This window comes from Engraulis encrasicolus, chromosome 8 (assembly GCF_034702125.1).
Source record: "Engraulis encrasicolus isolate BLACKSEA-1 chromosome 8, IST_EnEncr_1.0, whole genome shotgun sequence".
NCBI lineage: Eukaryota > Metazoa > Chordata > Actinopteri > Clupeiformes > Engraulidae > Engraulis > Engraulis encrasicolus.
The window spans coordinates 43901937-43922144 of NC_085864.1; the positions used below are offsets into that span (position 1 = coordinate 43901937).

Sequence of the window (20208 nt, forward strand, 5' to 3'; positions counted from 1 at the left end):
TTCTTACATGGCCACAGTCACAGCTTCTTCCAATATACAGTGTATAGTACAGCAAATACCTCAAACAATCTTTCACTTGGTGATACAAGCATCAAATTTGGTTCAGAGGTGCTTCAGACCCTACTCTTTTAGAAAAGGTCGCTATCCAGGTGAAAAAACAAAATGGTGGCCATTTTCCAAGATGGCCGCCATGCAGATATGAATTAGCAACTGAAACAACTGTTCAAATGGTGATACAAGCACTGGAATTGTCATAGATACTCCTTAGACACACTTCTTTTGAAAAGGCATGCAGGCCACTTGAAATCCAAGATGGCCGTCCATTTTCCTAGATGGCCACAATACATATTATTGGAATCGGTTATGGGACAAAAAGGGCACTACTGTTACGGAGCTGACAAAAGCGTGAAACTTTGCACGATGCTTCCTTAGGACCCCCTCAATGATTTAAGCCCAGGAGCCCAAGTGAAATGCTCAATTTTCATATCAATCAAGTGAATAATACATGTACATATCATGTGTCAGCTTGGATTATCTACCTCTATAAGGTCATTACAAAATAAAATATATATTGATTTGTGTTCAGATATGTATATCTCAAGTCCTAAGTGTACTGTGGAGTGATAGGGGCCGTTGTGCTTGGGAAATTATGAATAATCAATGTGCAATACACCATACAGTATATTGACAAATACTTTATGTATTGTATGTATTAGCAAAATGGTTTTCTGGTCTACTTTGTGCTTAAACTTAGATGACATGTTGGCTACCTAACCACTTAATGTATTGATTGCTTGTTATTTTTTATTTGTGCGTGTGGTCCTTTGTTTAAAACATATCTGCCTGCCTTCCCTCTCTCACACACTCAAGTCTTTCAAAAACTTTAAACAACAGCATGTGGAAATGCCATTGGCTTTGGAGGGATACAGCTGTCAAAGTAGCCTACAAGTCATCAAGACTATACTGTACTGTACTGTGGCGTAGTGTACTCTGCTATACTGTACTGTACTGTACTGTACTGTACTATACTGTACTGTACGGTACTGTACTGTAATGTGATATACCACACTGTACTGTACTGTACTGTACTGCACCGTACTATATGCTACTGTACTTTTACTTTACTATACTGCACCGTAGGCTACTGTTGTATGCTACTGTACTGTACTGTACTGCACCGTACTGTATGCTACTGTACTGTGCTGTACTGTAGTGTACTGTACTGTACTGTACTATACTCTACTGTACTGTAATGTACTTTACTATACTGCTCCGTACTGTATGCTACTGTACTGTACTGCAATGTACTGTACTACACTCTACTGTACTGTATGCTACTGTACTTTACTGTACTGCACCATACTGTATGTTACTGTACTGTGCTGTACTGTACCGTACTGTATGCTACTTAACTTTACTGTACTGCACCGTACTGTATGCTACTGTACTGTGCTGTACTGTACTGTACTGTACTGTAATGTAATGTACTTTACTATACTGCTCCGTACTGTATGCTACTGTACTGTACTGCAATGTACTGTACTACACTCTACTGTACTGTATGCTACTGTACTTTACTGTACTGTACCGTACTGTATGCCACTGTACTGTGCTGTAGTGTACTATACTCTACTGTATTATACTCTACTGTACTGTACTTTACTATACGGCACCATACTGTATGCTACTGTACTTTACTGTACTGTACTGTACTGTACAGTACAGTACAGTACAGTACAACTACACAGAACTGAAACATTTAGAGCATTCTGAGGTCATGTACAATATGATGCAAAAAGATGTAGTGGGAATGAGTTATGTTACTGTTACCACTCAAAATCTTGAAGGTTAAAAAAGTCATATGGCATTTTGTGTGTATATATATATATATATATATATATATATGTATAGTATATACCATATGAGAATTGTTTTTTAACATAGATATTTCTCTTAAAGGTGGCAAAGACCTACGGTAGGTAACATGTTGTCCATCAGCTGTCATTTTTGAAGTAGCAATTGAAATACTCAATGATTACTGAGTTTATTGTAATGCAACTTGTGACACAAGTACTAGGTGAGGACTTGTTTGCAAATTCAGGAGGAAAAAAAACAATTCGCACACCTCTGCCTACTTACTCAACACCTACTTAGAAATCATTCCCATTTGATTTGAACTGAAGATATAGCCTACATGTACTGTATATTGAGTGATCTGTAATGCCATTCTTAAAGACTGAAATGCAGTCACTATAGACATAATGCTACTTGTGAAAATTTAGAATTAGGTGATCTTATGGGTTCTTCATACACATGGAGAGGTCTTGTCCTTTACCCTCTCTCATAGAAATAAAAAAAATATCTGTTATGGAAATTAGAGGATGGTGAACCTGCTACCTTGGACATCATCTTGACACTTCCCAATTCAGATGCAGCTGAGCGAGCATTAGCAGCAGTCTAATTCTCACCATAGTTTTAGTGTGGGAAATGCTCATTTTAATTCAGACAAAGAATCTTCTAAACATTTTCACAATGTTACATTTGCTGTCAAACATGTAAGCACAGACTCACCCATACTTTCACACTATGAACATTTTTGTAATTGCAGCAATCTGGTCAAGCAGGCTACCCCTGCCCTTGCTTCATCTCTGCTGAGTTCGGGACTATATTAACATCGTCAGCTAAGTAAAATGTCATGTAATAACAAGGTAATGCATGACATATTGTATATGACATGGTAGAATGTTTTTCTTTTTCCGAGGGCTCCGAGGCTAGAATTACAGCATATACCCTAAAGAAACACCATGCAAAGTTTGGTGCTTTTGTCACTTCCGTAATGGTAATCTGTATTATATCTGTATTGCTGCCATCTTGAAAAATGTCCGCCATCTTGTTTTTCCACCTGGATAGCAACCTTTTTTGGGAAAGTAGCTCCTGAAGCACCTGTGAACCAGATTTGGTGCTTGTATCACCAAGTGAAAGATTCTTATGGAATATTGACTTAACATCCTTCACTATTAAAGTACTGGCTTTCATGGTGGGTTGTGTCCTAGCTAGCCTTAAAGTTGTCTATACTTACTCTTTCTTTTTACTTGACCCCTGCCAGAGGGCAACAGTAACTCGGGCCTTTCGTGAAGTCTTATGAGAAAAACAGAAAAAAATCAACTTTAAGCCTTGTGGTGCCTTTACGAATAGCCTCGTTTCTCGTGGTTGGGTGACAAAAGAGGGAACTGACAATTGGGGTAGTTTGGTTCTGGGGGGAAGAATAATGCAGACGGACGTCAACAATCAAGCGTGAGTTAAGGCTAACTGGAAACGACGGTAATCAAACATTTCAAACATGTGATGTACGGTTAAGTTTAAACTTTATGGTTAAGTTTAGGATTCGGGTTAGGGTTAAGGTTAGGGATAATGTAGGGCAGGGGTGTGTAACGCCGCATTATGTAATAACGGTGCAATATGTAATAATGTAACAAATTATTACATAATGCGGTGACAATCGCCGCATTGTGTAATAATTTACGCATTTCGTAATACATTTCTTGAACGCATTTCGTAATAACTTTTTTCTCATCTTGTAATAAATTATTACAAAATGCGAAATTTATTACGGAATGCGGCCGCAACTTTTTTTTTTTGATGGAAATGTAATAACATGGTGCATTATGTAATAAACTATATGGATATGTATTTTCTGCACTTGGATTCACTAGGCACAACACACACATAGTCTCAGTGACATGGTAGTCACTGCCCTCTCTCTCTCTCTCATTCTTCTCAGTTCTCAAACTGCTCGAGAGTCGCGAATGATGCGGTTAAAACCGTTAAGAAATCATTTCACAACGTGTTGTGTGCAACGAGGCCAGCGAATGTCTCGCACTTTCTGCTACATTACACCAATTTACAGCGACATTAAATATGTGGCGCGAGAGAGAGAGAGAGAGTGAGAGAGAGAGAGAGAGAGTGTGTGTGTGTGTGTGTGTGTGTGTGTGTGTGTGTGTGTGTGTGTGTGTGTGTGTGTGTGTGCGCGCGCGCGCACGGAGACAAACCTGGCCCATATTGATCTTAAGCCCCATCTTGGCTCTTTGGAAATATTCTTACCATTACAAAGGCTATTTTAATATTTTCCCCCAAACAACATGAATCAAACCCCAGGAAAAGACCAACCATTATAAGTGAATCGTGGGGAGCTGTCCATGCTGGTGGTGCTTAATTTTTCCCCGATATTTGCCCGTGGAGTAGTGAGTCTTTCATGTCTGCCTACATGACCTTGCGCGCCAGGGTCTGACCATGGTGCTTTTTGCTTTTTAGCACCCGAGAAAAATGCCACTCTTGTTAAAAATGACATAGGTATGCTTACGTCCTATTCAATTCAATTTCAGTCCACTGTTCAGTAGGCCTATTAGGCTGCAATCAAATTCAATAGCCTATGCTCATCCACATGCACGCGAAAAGCAATAACCCAAGCGGCGGGACTAATTCGATTATATTCCTTCCAAAAATGTCCGAACGTCACAAAAATCAGTTATTTGCATTGTCCGTAATTATACCAAACAAAAGGGTATCAATAGAACAAATCAAATCTTCAGTTTCGATAATCCACGTTACAAATCCTCAACAACAGCAAGCCATTCCTTCTCTGCTATGAGGCAGGCAACGGAACAAGTGCAGACAGTAGGCTATATGACCACGTTGATGCTGCACGGCTTGAAAGGATTCTGTCTAAATTAAATATCTTGGATAGCCTATATAGACCTAGGCCTAACTAGATTTGTTGCAATACAGATTCATTTTCTATAGCCAGAAGTGTTCCGTTGGACTGACGAAACCGAACACGATCAAGTTTGCAACTTCTTTCCCTCATGCGCTGTCCGTCAGCACCACCTGTCATTGGACGTCCGATTAGCTTTCATTACGTGCTGAGGGAAAAACTCTCGCCATTAGGCCTATGTGAGTGCCTATGCACTGTTGTGAGGGATATCACCAAATAATTTAGATAAAAGTCAGAACATTATTTTGGCAATGAAAGGCACACAGGTGGCTGGAAGCTCAAGCAGTCTTCAGTCTGTTCATTTAAGTTTGTTGGGTGCTCTTGGATATCGGGTATCAGTTCATGTAGAGAGAAGAGTTCATCCAGGCACTCCAAAATAAGGTGTCCAAACGGGAAGTTACATTAAAAAGCCTTAAATGGTACTGGGCTGGGGTTACATTAAAAAGCCGACATGTTTCGACCTCACCAGGTCTTCATCAGGGCTACGTTCACAATTGAAAAGAAAGGCCTCCCTTAAATAGTGACATCACCACATGTGACCCATTACGCACTACACACATTTGCGCACACCAGAGAAAACAAAGATTAAAAAATAGCCTGGGGTAATAAGTGATGCCAGAGAAAAAAATGACCAGAAGTACAAATAAGCATCACAAAAAACAAGTAAAATCAATATCCTCATTTAGACCAGGATAGCGCATGGCATCCAGTTGGTGTATCCAAAAAGTCTCCCTCTGATTAAGTCTTTTTAGCCTGTCCCCACCCCTCGGAAGAGGTTTGATATGTTCGACGCCCTGTATGCGCAGCATCATTTTTACCATGGTATTCATTGATATGTTTCGCCATGGGATAGTCAAAATTGCCCACTCTGATAGCATATTTATGTTCTGCTAGCCTATCTCGCATGCGCCTTTTTGTGCGTCCGATATAAAAGAACCCTTCAGCGCAAGGACAAGTTAGGCGGTATATGACAAATGTAGAATTGCAATTGATGAAATCTCTCTGTCCATATTCTCTCGTGGTTTTAGTATCCACAAAAGATTTGGCTTGTGTAACATTTGGGCAGTGGGTGCAGTTCATACATCTATGAACTGTCATAACAAATAAAGGACGGGACTGCTGGTGGCGATGATGTTTCTTTTTGGTCAATAACCTGTTGCGTTGTAGGGAGCGCGCTTCACTGTATGCGTTTTGGATGGCTTCCTTGGAATATTCATTAACTAATATTAACTTTCTGGATTTGACGATATATAAAGACGCGGAGGGACAGCTGCACACCACCTTATTCAGAAAGGCGACCTCTCGGAACACTATTCTGAGAGCGGATTCATTCCATCCCCGCATCTCATTAGAAATATTCCACACGGCCAATTCCAGAGATTAAGGCGTATCTGTGATTTCGAAAATGATTTTCACGAGCAGGCCGAGCTGATGGAGAAAAGATTCAGTGATAGAGCCTATCACCCTGAAGCCATCCAAAACGCATACAGTGAAGCGCGCTCCCTACAACGCAACACGTTATTGACCAAAAAGAAACATCATCGCCTCCAGCAGTCCCGTCCTTTTTTGTTACGACATATAGTAGGCTACACAAGCGACGCGGATCAGGCAAATTATTAAGAACAATTGGTCCATTATTGAAAGTGATGCGCAACTACGTGAGGTGTTCCCAGAACCACTCATGGTGTCTTTAAAGAGTGCACCCAGCGGAGATAAATTAATGCGCTCTCACCTACAGGTGAAAAAGAGAGAAACCTGGCTGCGTAAACCCATTGGCACCTATAGATGTATGAAGTGCCCTCACTGCCCAAATGTTTCACAAGCCAAATCTTTTGTGGATACTAAAACCACGAGAGAACACGGACAGAGAGATTTCATTAATTGCAATTCAACATTTGTCATATACCGCCTAACTTGTCCTTGCGCTGAAGGGTTCTTTTATATCGGACGCACAAAAAGGCGCATGCGAGATAGGCTAGCAGAACATATGCTATCAGAGTGGGCAATTTTGACTATCCCATGGCGAAACATTTCAATGAATACCATGGTAAAAATGATTCTCTGCTGCGCATACAGGGCGTCGAACATATCAAACCTCTTCCGAGGGGTGGGGACAGGCTAAAAAGACTTAATCAGAGGGAGACTTTTTGGATACACCAACTGGATGCCATGCGCTATCCTGGTCTAAATGAGGATATTGATTGTACTTGTTTTTTTGTGATGCTTATTTGCACTTCTGGTCATTTTTTTCTGTGGCATCACTTATTACCCCAGGCAATTTTTTAATCTTTGTTTTCTCTGGTGTGCGCAAATGTGTGTAGTGCGTAATGGGTCACATGTGGTGATGTCACTATTTAAGGGAGGCCTTTCTTTTCAATGGTGAACGTAGCCCTGATGAAGACCTGGTGAGGTCGAAACATGTCGGCTTTTTAATGTAACCCCAGCCCAGTACCATTTAAGGCTTTTTAATGTAACTTCCCGTTTGGACACCTTATTTTGGAGTGCCTGGATGAACTCTTCTCTCTACATGAACTGATACCCGATATCCAAGAGCACCCAACAAACTTAAATGAACAGACTGAAGACTGCTTGAGTTTCCAGCCACCTGTGTGCCTTTCATTGCCAAAATAATGTTCTGACTTTTATCTAAATTATTTGGTGATATCCCTCACAACAGTGCATAGGCACTCACATAGGCCTAATGGCGAGAGTTTTCCCCTCAGTACGTAATGAAAGCTAATCGAACGTCCAATGACAGATGGTGCTGACGGACAACGCATGAGGGAAAGAAGTTGCAAACTTGATCGTGTTCAGTTTCGTCAGTCCAACGGAACACTTCTGGCTATAGAAAATGAATCTGTATTGCAACAAATCTAGTTAGGCCTAGGTCTATATAGGCTATCCAAGATATTTAATTTAGACAGAATCCTTTCAAGCCGTGCAGCATCAACGTGGTCATATAGCCTACTGTCTGCACTTGTTCCGTTGCCTGCCTCATAGCAGAGATGGAATGGCTTGCTGTTGTTGAGGATTTGTAACGTGGATTATCGAAACTGAAGACTTGATTTCTTCTATTGATACCTTTTTGTTTGGTATAATTACGGACAATGCAAATAACTGATTTTTGTGACGTTCGGACATTTTTGGAAGGAATATAATCGAATTAGTCCTGCCGCTTGGGTTATTGTTTTTCGCGTGCATGTGGATGAGCATAGGCTATTGAATTTGATTGCAGCCTAATAGGCCTACTGAACAGTGGACTGAAATTGAATTGAATAGGACGTAAGCATACCTATGTCATTTTTAACAAGAGTGGCATTTTTCTCGGGTGCTAAAAAGCAAAAAGCACCATGGTCAGACCCTGGCGCGCAAGGTCATGTAGGCAGACATGAAAGACTCACTACTCCACGGGCAAATATCGGGAAAAATTAAGCACCACCAGCATGGACAGCTCCCCACGAGTCACTTATAATGGTTGGTCTTTTCCTGGGGTTTGATTCATGTTGTTTGGGGGAAAATATTAAAATAGCCTTTGTAATGGTAAGAATATTTCCAAAGAGCCAAGATGGGGCTTAAGATCAATATGGGCCAGGTTTGTCTCCGTGCGCACACACACACACACACACACACTCTCTCTCTCTCTCTCTCTCTCTCTCTCTCTCTCTCTCTCTCTCTCTCTCTCTCGCGCCACATATTTAATGTCGCTGTAAATTGGTGTAATGTAGAAGAAAGTGCGAGACATTCGCTGGCCTCGTTGCACGCAACACGTTGTGAAATGATTTCTTAACGGGTTTAACCGCATCATTCGCGACTCTCGAGCAGTTTGAGAACTGAGAAGAATGAGAGAGAGAGAGGGCAGTGACTACCATGTCACTGAGACTATGTGTGTGTTGTGCCTAGTGAATCCAAGTGCAGAAAATACATATCCATATAGTTTATTACATAATGCACCATGTTATTACATTTCCATCAAAAAAAAAAAGTTGCGGCCGCATTCCGTAATAAATTTCGCATTTTGTAATAATTTATTACAAGATGAGAAAAAAGTTATTACGAAATGCGTTCAAGAAATGTATTACGAAATGCGTAAATTATTACACAATGCGGCGATTGTCACCGCATTATGTAATAATTTGTTACATTATTACATATTGCACCGTTATTACATAATGCGGCGTTACAAGGTGTCAAACTCATTTTGGTCTGGTGGCCGCATACAATCCATGTGGACCTCAAGCGGGCCGCATTAGTATCGTCGCAAAAAAAAAACGTAAAGCAGAGGATTAGTGTTCAGTACTATCACGTTTTAAATGTGTTGAATATGTAGAAAGCAATGCAATACTGAAAATCCTATGCAACATTTCCTTGACTTCATTCATTCATTGCCAACCATCAATGAATTAAATATGGGACCGTTCATTTTTGCAGGGGGTCTGGGGGTTTCCCCCAGAAAATTTTGTATTTCTTAGATGTAATTTCCCTCATTTTCACGCATTCTAACGTCCCATTTCCAGTTTCAGCTTAATAGGAACCAATACAAATCCAATTATATTTATTATTTAATTACAACCAATACCAATACAATACGAATAAGAATTATTAACATTTTATCTCTATATATGAGGTCTATAATATATGATCTTTATCAAATGCCTGTTACAGTACAAATTCACCATTTATAATAGAAGTGTGATGTGCACTTTACTACATATATACAGTATAACAGAGGGACCATTGGGTTAATGTCATGCAGGTCTCGATTTTGTCCCGATTGGCGTAATTGCGCATTTCGGTTATTTCGTTAAAAACCCTCTGGCGGGCCGGATGCGGCCCGCGGGCCGTATGTTTGACACCCCTGAAGAGAGACATGGCACGAAGCTGACACAGCGACAGTGCTCCCCTCCCGGAATACACTCTGCTCGGTTGGTCTCTCTCTCCCTCTCTCTCACTCGCTCTCTCTCACCCAATCTCGACGACAGCGCGCGTTGCCCAACTACGAAGAATGAGGCTATATTGTAGCGGCACCACGAAGCATGTAGTTGATTTTCCCCAAGAATGGGCTCCAGAGGGGGTTGGTTGTCAGACTGTTTGTCGGTCTAGTGTTTCATGTTGTCTGTCTGTAGAGGGCGCCAAACACATCACAAGCATCTAACATAAACCCCTTTGCACAGAGCCTGTGTTATAGCAATTAATGCTATGTAATGTCTTAATCTGGTACATATGGCTCTCAGTATTGTAGTAATGTTGTTATGATCGTAATTGAGTATTTTCAGTAAATAGTGAATAGGCCCCAGAGGTTAAGGTCCTTTCTCTGGCCACTAATTAGACCAGTCAATCTAGCTTTTTTTTTTAAAAAGAAAAAAAGGTCAAAGCATGGGACGAATTGCAATTGAATCAAAAAGTAATCGTGTCATGAAATAATAAAAGACAACAAAAATGATTTTAAGGGTGCAGACCTCTCACTTCGAAATCTCCAACTTTGACCTTGAAAAAAGGTAGGCGAATCTTATTTTTGTTAAGATATTGTTATTTTGGACAGTCTCTGTATAGTAATGTTTAATACCATATTAACATTGTTTTCCTTTTTTATTTCCATATTATAGTAATTTGTTATAACATCATATTGAGGTACTACATGTTGACATTTTTCATTATCATCTGTAACGCACATTGGGTTTCCTGTTTTGTATTAAGTGAGCTTTGATAATGCTTCCTGCCTGGCCTTAATCGTGCTGGAAATGATAGAATAAGCAGATATGTCTGCACAAATGAAAGCTTAGATGTTATCAGTTTTTCAACCCTGTGACTCTTCTCAGCTCTCGAAAGGAGAACATAGATGTACTGTACGTATGTACACACAGAGCAGTGAAATGGCTACATTCGAGCAAGGCATCATTTTCCACCTTATACTTTTCGTCATTAACGTTGACCTTATTCTTCCTCTGGAAGTGGATCATGCTTTCGGCGTACAAGGTGGAGAGGTCAAATTTGATGTCATGAACACCTATCGTCTTAGTGACCACAACTTCATCAGTCTGCTCTACAGGTCCACCAAAGACGGTAATCTTGTGCTTTTGATGAACTCTTCCAACCCATGGGTCAAGTCAGCCGCCACCCCTCATCTGGGTGTTCGAGTGGACTACTCGTCCAGACGCTTCAGCCTGACAAACCTGTCTGTGGCTGCCGAGGGGCGCTATGTTACTGAGCGCTGGAGAAATGGCATACTACGAGAGAGCAGAGCTCATGACCTGACCATCTGTGAGGCTACACTTGACCTCACTACACACACCGCTGACGATGTGCTTTGGATCATGAAGAACATCAGTGTGAAAGAGGGAGACCGACTGCTAGTATACTGGAAGGCTTACCTCGTTGACAGGATTAATCCTGATATAAGGATGCTGATTGTGAACACAAGCTTGTCCCTATCAGATGACCGGGCTGCTGAAGTACAAGTCTTCCCCGGAAACTCCACAATCGTCTGGAACACCACTAGGAAACGGTCTGATGATGATTACCATTTTCTGATACAGTCTGAAGACCACTGCCTTGCCTATGGACAACGTACAACCAACTGGGGGGAGAGCGGCCCAGGAAGAGCCACTTTGGAGTCTTTTGCCAAGATAGGCGAAAGAATCTCCCTCCCTTGTCATGCGTCCGTAAAAGACCTGGAGGTATTTACTTGGACAACACCACTGAAAGACATCTACGTGGACCGCTCTCTGCCTGCCAACCTCACACAACAAGACACTGAGACAATGTATGTTGAACCATCGAACGATTCTCTCATAATCCAGTCTCCCACCACAAAGTACTCTGGTTCTTACACCTTTATACGTTGACTTTTCGTCTGTTTGTTTGCCCTGACTTGGAGACCATGCACCTGACATTCTCATTAGGGGGCAATGTTATCCTGGACTTTGTAGCAGAATTGCATGGAACTGTGGACAGATGTGATTCATATCTTTATAAAGCCATGGAACCCGTCAATCACACTACAGGAGCGAAGAAAACGGGAGGTGAGGACAAGGAGGAGGAGAACATGTGGGACTCCATTGACAAAGATCCAAGATTCAGGGCCAGTTGCACCAAATTCCCACAATTCTCTCTAACTGCAACCAACCTCACAGCAAATGACAGTGGACTGTATCGCTGGCGTGTATTTGGGAGAACAGGGAAGGGAGATTACTTTTGCTTTGACAAGAACATCTACCTCCTCAAGTATCCATTTGGGATCCACTCCACTTTCTACAGGGTGTACTCTGCACTGATGGCCTGTGGGCTGCTGGGTATGATCTGTGCAGTGATGTCTGTCCACCTGAAGATCAGGGGGAGAGAGCAGCACTCCCAGGAGAAACAGGGGAGAACAGCAGAGCAGCTTGGACTACCCATGAGGAAGAGAAAGGCTAGAGGAGACAGATCCGCTAGTGATGGTGTGGGTACTGCTGATGATAGAGTGTTAGAAATGAAATGACCCCTGTCGTGCCGAAAAGCGAGTCCCTGCCAGAACACGAGTGCCCTCATTGAAACCAATTACATTTTTTGAGAGAAAATTATACTTATTTTTGCAGATATAACTAGCCTACATAACTAATGATGCTTATGAAACATTACTCGTCCTCCACTGAATATGGGCTAATTGTATGAAACCGTAACATTTGTTATGACAATTCTTCGATTCTTTTATGGAAATAATACTGAAAGTGTAACCAGCTCTTTGTGGTTGTTGTAGGGTAGCCTCGAGGCCAGGAGAAATTGAGCAATGCAGTGACACAAAAAATAAGGGGTGAAAAAATTCTGGCTCTTTATTTAACCAAATTCCCAAACAATGAAGAAACTATATACAAAAAAGCTAAAAGGAGAACAAAACAAACATACAAAATTAAGCTAACAAAAAGGACAGAAAATGGTGGAGTCAAACATATGACTTGCAAAAAGCCACCAAAAGGAACCCAACACCTTGCATCAGGTGGGGCCAACAGCACACATGTGCTTCAAACAAAGAATGAGCCTCTTGAGTTCCCTACACTGGGATTTACATAGACAAGATACTCAGCCATTGGCCAATCATATGGCACTTCTACATAACTAGGCTAACACTAGCCTCGCGAGCCATCCTACGTACTTCCGCCAAAGGATTGGCTCCACTACTATAGTCTGGCCGTGCTTCTCTGTGGAGTGCCTGGAGCAGTAGTATTTTGATCGCAACGCCCATAATCGAATACGACCCCCACGAGGGGAAGAAAGGGGGAGGACGCTTGTGACAATGACATACACATCTGCGCCAGAGCCACTAGCCCCGTACGACTTTGTTGCTGTCGACCAACGTTGACGGAAGCACGTGAGCGAGAACTTGTGATGTGAGTGTTATTAAATACAGCGCATTTAAAGTCGGCCACAAATATGAACAAGACGATGAGCTCGCACCGGTTTGCTCTACTAACACACCACGTGTGAGGAGTGGGGGACAGGCAGTGAGGAGGAGCTGAAGTGGGGACCTGCGCAAACTTGTGTAGAGGTGTGAGACAAGACCCATATACACACGTGAGTGAGTTGTTGACCAACCAGTTAATGGGCGCGTGACCTCGGAGGCAGTCCGCCGACGAGCGTTGAAGGGGATAAGCAACTGCAGAGGTTGCAAGATCTGACTGCAGTCGCATTCATCCCGCGATAGTTTTACACCATGTGACATGTCACCTCGTCAACGCAATGTCGACGAAATTTCGAAGTTTGACAGGAAATCTAACCGTCATGCAGCATTTTCATCCAGGATGCATTGCTGTCTGCATGCGCATGTCTGCGTTGATGTCATGTCGAATGTACTTTTTGGTCTGTTGTTGTTGAGTAACTGCCAGCGATTGGGTGAGAGGTGTCCAATAATTTCAAACCATAACTGAGTGCAAACTTCCTGCTTCCTACAATCGCTTCAGAGCAAACAAATGCCAGACCATAAATACGAAATGAAATGGTAGTATTATGGGATGGTCAGGACCAGGCTAGGCCAATACAGCCAATTAAATACAATCAGGCTCACACAACCAACAGAGGGCACCTCGTTACTCAGCCCATTAAGGGCACATGCTCATTTCACCTTAACACAAAGGAAAGTAAAATCAGGCCTATACTTAAATATACAAATAAATCAAGAAAACAAAAGTTACAGTACAGCACCTATGTGCACCTAGGATACTGACTTTCAAACACATGAAATAGAAAATAAAGAAATCAGAAAATGAATGAAATTAGTGCGGTGGGGTTCACACCGTCACAGTGGTACTTCCAGAAGGAATGGAGATGCTTCATTAATAGGCTTTCCATCTTAAATTGTGACGGATTTGTCAGCAAAAATGGGTAAAACATATCTGAAAAATTGGCCATTGGTTTCCATTGGTTTCAATGAGGGCACTCATGTTCTGGCAGGGACTCGCTTTTCGGCACGACACCCCCAGTCTAGAATAAATGACCAGGGACATTGAGAAACGAGCAGGTGAGCTTTACGATGATGATGTAAATACTATTTACTAGGCTACTGTTGAGGAGCAAATCTTAGATTAGAAATAGATATCCCCGCCTATCATTTCAAGTGTAGAAATGACGATAGAAAATGTATTTTTTGTTTATCTGACCGTTTCATGAATAGCAAGCAAAGTAGGCTACCCATTTTATTAACATATTTTTTATGTGAAACAATGTGAAATATTTCATGTACCTTAATCGTTTTTTTTTTTTTTTGGTATAGCCTATTTTGGTTTTACTGTGTTATATGTCCTGATACTCATATATCACATCATTTGTGTGTGTGCAAGCGGGGTGGGGTGGGGGTGGCTCTTGTTTGTGTCCTCTTGCCCTCTTGTGTCCTGGTGCTCTTTTTCTTCTCTTGCTGTATTTTTAAGACTTCTTTGCCGTGTGATTATTTTATGATTTTATTAAAGGATCCCCATTAGCTTATGCCATAGCAGTTCGCTAGTCTTCCTGGGGTGTGATGTGGTTTTATGTTTTTAACGGTCTTTGAATGTGTGATGCCTTCTATTAGTTTGTTTCCTTGGCTGCAGGGTAGCGTCCCACAAGGCCCCATAAGGCCCTTTGTACAGTCAGTAGATTGCTGATGCCTATTTGCAATTAAGACAAAGCTTTTTTCATCTCATATTGATATACTTGGAATTTCAATGTGTAAAATTTCAAAATGTAAAAGGTCTAAATAAAACTTCAGTGATAATCTTTTTGGATGAACTGATGCCCCAATGTGTGTATATAGTGATTAACTGAGTTTTTTCATATTTAATACAATTTAATATGCTTGTAAATACTCTATGTAGGCCTACTATTCAGTAAAAAAGACAAAATTAAACCTTCTGTGATAACATATTTACATAAGCACGTTTAACTGTGAAATGAAATTAAAGTTAAGTTATTGTTTGTATTTATTTGCAAATGGTGTACCCACCATTTTTTACTTTTGCATTTTATTATTCAAAATGACTGTGTTCAGAGGTTTTGCAATGCAATGCAATGGAATGCCCTACATTCCACAAAATGGATATACACCGTTTTGCAACGAAACATTTCGTTTGTTGTCACATTGTATGCAACACCTGGCCTTTGGTCAGTTGCCACAAGTGCAGTCATCTGGTTTGCCACCAGTGAGCCAAGCCACTGCCCCGCCCACTGCACCTCCTGCTACTCCCACAACAGCTGACCCAGCTGCAGAGAGACCAGCGGCTCCTGTTGGATTGAAGACACACACACACACACACACACAAACAGAGAGAGAGAGAGAGATAGCGTGAGAGCGAGAGCGAGATGAAGCCAAAATAGATAGAAAAAGATAAAGAGAAAGCAGGGGTAAGAAGCAGGCCACAGTGAACTTAAACAAGCAGTATGCCATTGAAACGGAATGTGAGTTTGGCACGAGTGCTCACGTATGCACATGTTGTTACACAAATCAATGATGTCTCGTTTTAGCACAACTCCACACACGTTCAGGAGACACCACTACTTTGTGATGTTCTTGTTGCCCATGGTCAGAGATTGGTCAATTGGTGTCAATTGCTCTAGTTGGTTCAGAGTTTGCAGTGTTCAATGTGGTGTTTACCATGAATTTGGCTGAATATACAGGTAGCCCTAGCCATTTACTTGAAGTATAAGGAGGGCAGGGCTCTCTTCCGTTATATTCGTATAGCCTCCATGGTCTCACCTGCAGATTGGAGCACGGCCACTGCACTGCTTGCTGCAACCCCACCTCCGTTGGCGACGGCAGTGTAGGACATCAGGGTAGCAGCCCATGAACTTGCTGCGATGCCAGCTGAGGTGAAGCCTACTGCCGTCAGGGCCACAGGGGCCAACGCAATGGCTCCAACTGCAAAACAGACATGAAACTGTTACATACTGTAGTGTAAACAAAAGCAGCCCAAATGCAGAGTTACCTCAACAAGCATATAAATAGTAAATGACAAGGAAATGTGATGTAATAATACTGAACGAGCCTACCTGCTCCACCTGCAACACCGGCTGCAATGAGGTCTGAAATAATATAACTCATTAATGAAGCTGTAATAATCAATCAATCTCTCTCTCTCACTAGCACTTGCCCCTTTGCCCTACTGGACAAAAAAAAATCCCTTTTTGAAAGTTTTTTTCTTTTGGAAGGTTTTTGTCACTATGTACTATATGGTTCATCTTGACACGATCTTCTAAAACTATTAACTACTACAATTTAACTCATGTGACAATAATAGTCCGATATAACATATTATATAGCCTCTATAGACTAGTAAAGCCAGAAGTTCCACACGCAGGCACGCACGCACGCACGCGCGCTGTGTTTCTGTGGTGACTGTCCCTCCTCATGAATCATCTGAATCATCTGGCTCTGGCAAGTAGTAATTGCACCTGAGTAATTGTGTTGCACCTGAGTCTCCGCCCCTTACGGGCAGCTCATGGGGCCTAGGGACTAAAAAAAATTGATTGTGCTCCAATGGACTGATCAAACCTATTTTCCAGTCCACCTCGCCTTCGGAATCAGGGTTTAGCTTGATTCGTTTCATTCACTTCTATTCAACATTTTTGCGAGTTAAGGCCCCATCATGGACCAGAAGTAGAAGGCATGTGAGTCATTCCCAAATTAGTGAGAAAAATCGTCAGTCCGACCAAGTCAATATAACCATAACACTAGCTTTGCTGATGCCCATTAATGCATTTTTTGAAATGTAAATAAAAGCTCCCATTACAATAGCCAGGATCTCAGAAAAGGCTGGAAAAAAATTCTCAGGTACTGACAAGTCCACGGTAGTGTGAGCATTACAACTGCATCTCGAAATTGCCAGAAGTTATAATTTTAGTTTATCTGGCTCATCGACAACTTTGCACATATGAACAGAACAACTTTATTAGTGGTACAAATAATAGGGTCAGCATTAACAAAGAAAGGTAAAGATTTTGTCATCCATCCTTGTTTATAGAAGACACAATGAAAAGACAACTTACAAGGATTGATTCCACTTTCCTTGTCATCTTCTGCGCAGACATTTTTGCAATTGGGTCCTATAAGAGAAACTACTTTTAATATAACCGTTGTTGGGGAAAGTGGGTGCAATATGCCATTCACATCCAAAATACTTGAGAAAGTAGTTCCATCTGAACTTAATACCACCCTTTTCAGCAATTTCAGTCTGGTTTTGACCCAAAGCACAGCACTGAAATATAAATATTAAAAGCCTAGATATCTAAATATCTATGCCTAGATGATGCTGCCTGACTGTCCATCCTCCTTCTGGGCCTCGGTGCTGCTTGGCTTACTTTGTCCAGATGCAGAACCATCAATATGAAAGTCCCCCCATTCATAGTGGAGTTCCACAAGGATCAGTCCTGGGGTTGCTTCTGTTTACTCCCCATCTCCTTCCCCTCTGTAACATCTTTAACATTATGGAATCCAATTAAACTCCTATGCTGATGACACCCAGTGTTATTTGTCCACCAGGCCCTCTGCCAAACTCCCACCATACTCTTACTACCTCTCATGGAAAAACTTATGACATGTATGGAGCTTTTATCTTAAATTAAACAGCAATAGGACAGAACTACTAATTGGAATCTCATGCAGCTCTTCTTAAAACATCAAATCAATCACTATAGCTGAGGACATTATACCAGTAGCATATCAGGTGAAAGTATTGGAATAACACTAGATTGTGCCCTTTGATTTTACACCCACCCAGTGCTGTTTGTTGAACTGCATTTATCCAGCAGAGGAACTAATCATCAATGTTATGCTTGTGTTGCCTGACAGTGTATTTATATGTTCATTGGTGTTGATGTGTTCATGTTTGTCTGTACCTAGGCCTACTGTATATGTTGGGCTGTGACAGGTTTTGATGGTGGTCAGGTGAAAACAAATTTCCCCTTGGGGACGGTAAAGGCATAATTGAAAGATCAGCTCCCTAACCACTAGGTCAAGACAGGCAAGAGTCATATATTTATCAGACCACCCCCTTCTCACTTGACAAAAGAAGTCACATGTATATGAATGTGAGTCATAAAGTAGGCCTACATACCGTAAAGTCCTTTTACCTAATGTTTAGATGCACTTTCACCTTAGTATTGAATCAACGAAAAGATAATTTTACCTCATTACAATTTTCCTTCCTTCCCCACCTCTGATTATCTGAAATACTGTGATAGGAAAAAAAGTTTTCTTTTCATAAAGGTAATGTGTTTACATACAGTAAGTGTCAATCAAAATGTTTTTTAAATGTAAACTTGTGCCTGCTGTACCTGTACATGCATCCATTGCAATTGTGCAATACATTTTTAAACTCTTCCCCTCAATAGACAATAGTTAAATTCTAGACCATTGTGGTCTGTTTGTTGTAACACATTTGAAAATTGAATCAAAGCTTTTCTGCAAATCCATCCTCATTTTTGCTTGGAATTAAAATCATGCTGAATTTCTCACTTCCGTATGTAGCCTGTGGAAGCCCTTTTAATGTGCTGAATGATTTCTTGTACTATGGTACAAATAACTTAAAAAACACTAAAAGATATGCAACTTAATGTTTTTTTCACATCAAATATCGCAATCAGGCACACTTTGCGTGGATGGTAAATCTGAGGTGGTCAGGGGATGCAAGGAATAGGTCAGTGTGAAAGCACCTTTAATGTATAGCCTATACAATAATAATAAAGCTTCTTAAATGGTGATAATGAAGAAAAGTAACTCACCAGTGGCAGATAAAACTGCCTGGTGGCTGGAAATTAGTACAAAACAAGCAAGCCAAGGCAGCAACATTGTCGTTACAATTTGTTTTCACTGCATAGACTGAGAACTTTCTAGACTGATGGACAAAAACATTTTGAGCCACAGTACATCCTGGTGTAATCTTGTCCAACCGGTCTAAAGAAATGCAGATCAAAAGGAATTATGCAAAGGTTGCATACAGGTGACAGATGACATCTGGTTTCACATCACCGGTGATGCCAAGTTTGTGTCTCATGATCTGCTCATTTATTTGTTTTAAAAGTAGTGATGCGCGGGTGGGTGTTAATAAACACCCGGCCCAACCCAACCCATTAAATATTTCCACCCGCCCCGCGAGAGATTTCAAAGCAACCCGCCCGACCCGCTCAATATGACACGCAAAAAATAAAAATTTGAAAAAATGAAATAAAAAAACACGTCCTGTACAGATGGATAATTTTAAGCCAACCTAAAGGAGAAGGGTTTGCACTTAACACATAGGTCGCGTTAACCGACAAATGTCCGTCATTGACGGATTCTTTTGATGGATGATGCCGGACAATTCTGAAGCCTGTCCGGATTATATTGAGGGTGATAATAAATGAATCACAAATTTAAGTAAACCTCATATCGAGTAGAGCAAATGTGCATTTCAATTAGGCATAGTTATCATCAGCGCAGATAGATTCAGAACTATTTGTAGACCTGTAAACAAATACATAATAAACTGTCTTGTGCTTACAATCTCTTGTTTTTTAGGACTGGTGCTAACCGCTGCCCATACGCAGACTACGCTGCCAGAGTTAGGCCTCCACCATTGTGGGTACAAAATAGGGGCCTCAGAGACTGAGATTGACTGAAAGCTTTCATTAAAAGTATTAAATTACATTGCAATATATATATAAATATATATATATACATTCAATATTTATGAACAGGCTCACCATTTTACATTGAAATGTGTAGGCCTATCCAATTACTCAATTTGCTAAAACTCACTGTTTTGTCAAATACAACCCCCCCTCTCTGTAGGCTTAATGGTAGGCTACAGCCCGATTTGTGTCTTCCCTGCTGCTCCGCTCCGCTGTTTACTTAAAGGTGGGGTTGCAGGTTGACCAAAATTCTTAGATAGAATGCGATTATGACATCACGTTGGGGGCTCCCCCTGGGTTTTACTTTGCCTGGTTAACACCAGACCTAATCA

At 41.2% G+C, this 20208-nt stretch overlaps 1 protein-coding gene across 2 annotated transcripts; it reads right to left on the bottom strand.

Moving 5' to 3' along the window:
* Positions 1 to 15103: 15103 nt before the first annotated feature.
* On the bottom strand, positions 15104 to 19267 carry LOC134453719 (interferon alpha-inducible protein 27-like protein 2A). 2 transcript variants are annotated; one of them, XM_063204500.1, is made up of 5 exons: positions 18989 to 19267; positions 17255 to 17311; positions 16259 to 16291; positions 15966 to 16127; positions 15105 to 15493 (listed from the first exon to the last, which is right to left on the bottom strand). In XM_063204500.1, the coding sequence occupies exons 1-5, from the start codon at positions 19053 to 19055 to the stop codon at positions 15375 to 15377; spliced, it is 438 nt and encodes a 145-aa protein (XP_063060570.1). In that variant the 5' UTR covers positions 19056 to 19267; the 3' UTR covers positions 15105 to 15374. The 2 variants fall into 2 exon arrangements, with proteins under 2 accessions (XP_063060571.1, XP_063060570.1); XM_063204501.1 differs by lacking the exon at positions 16259 to 16291 and having other exon boundaries at positions 15104 to 15493.
* Between the last annotated feature and the right edge of the window lie 941 nt (positions 19268 to 20208).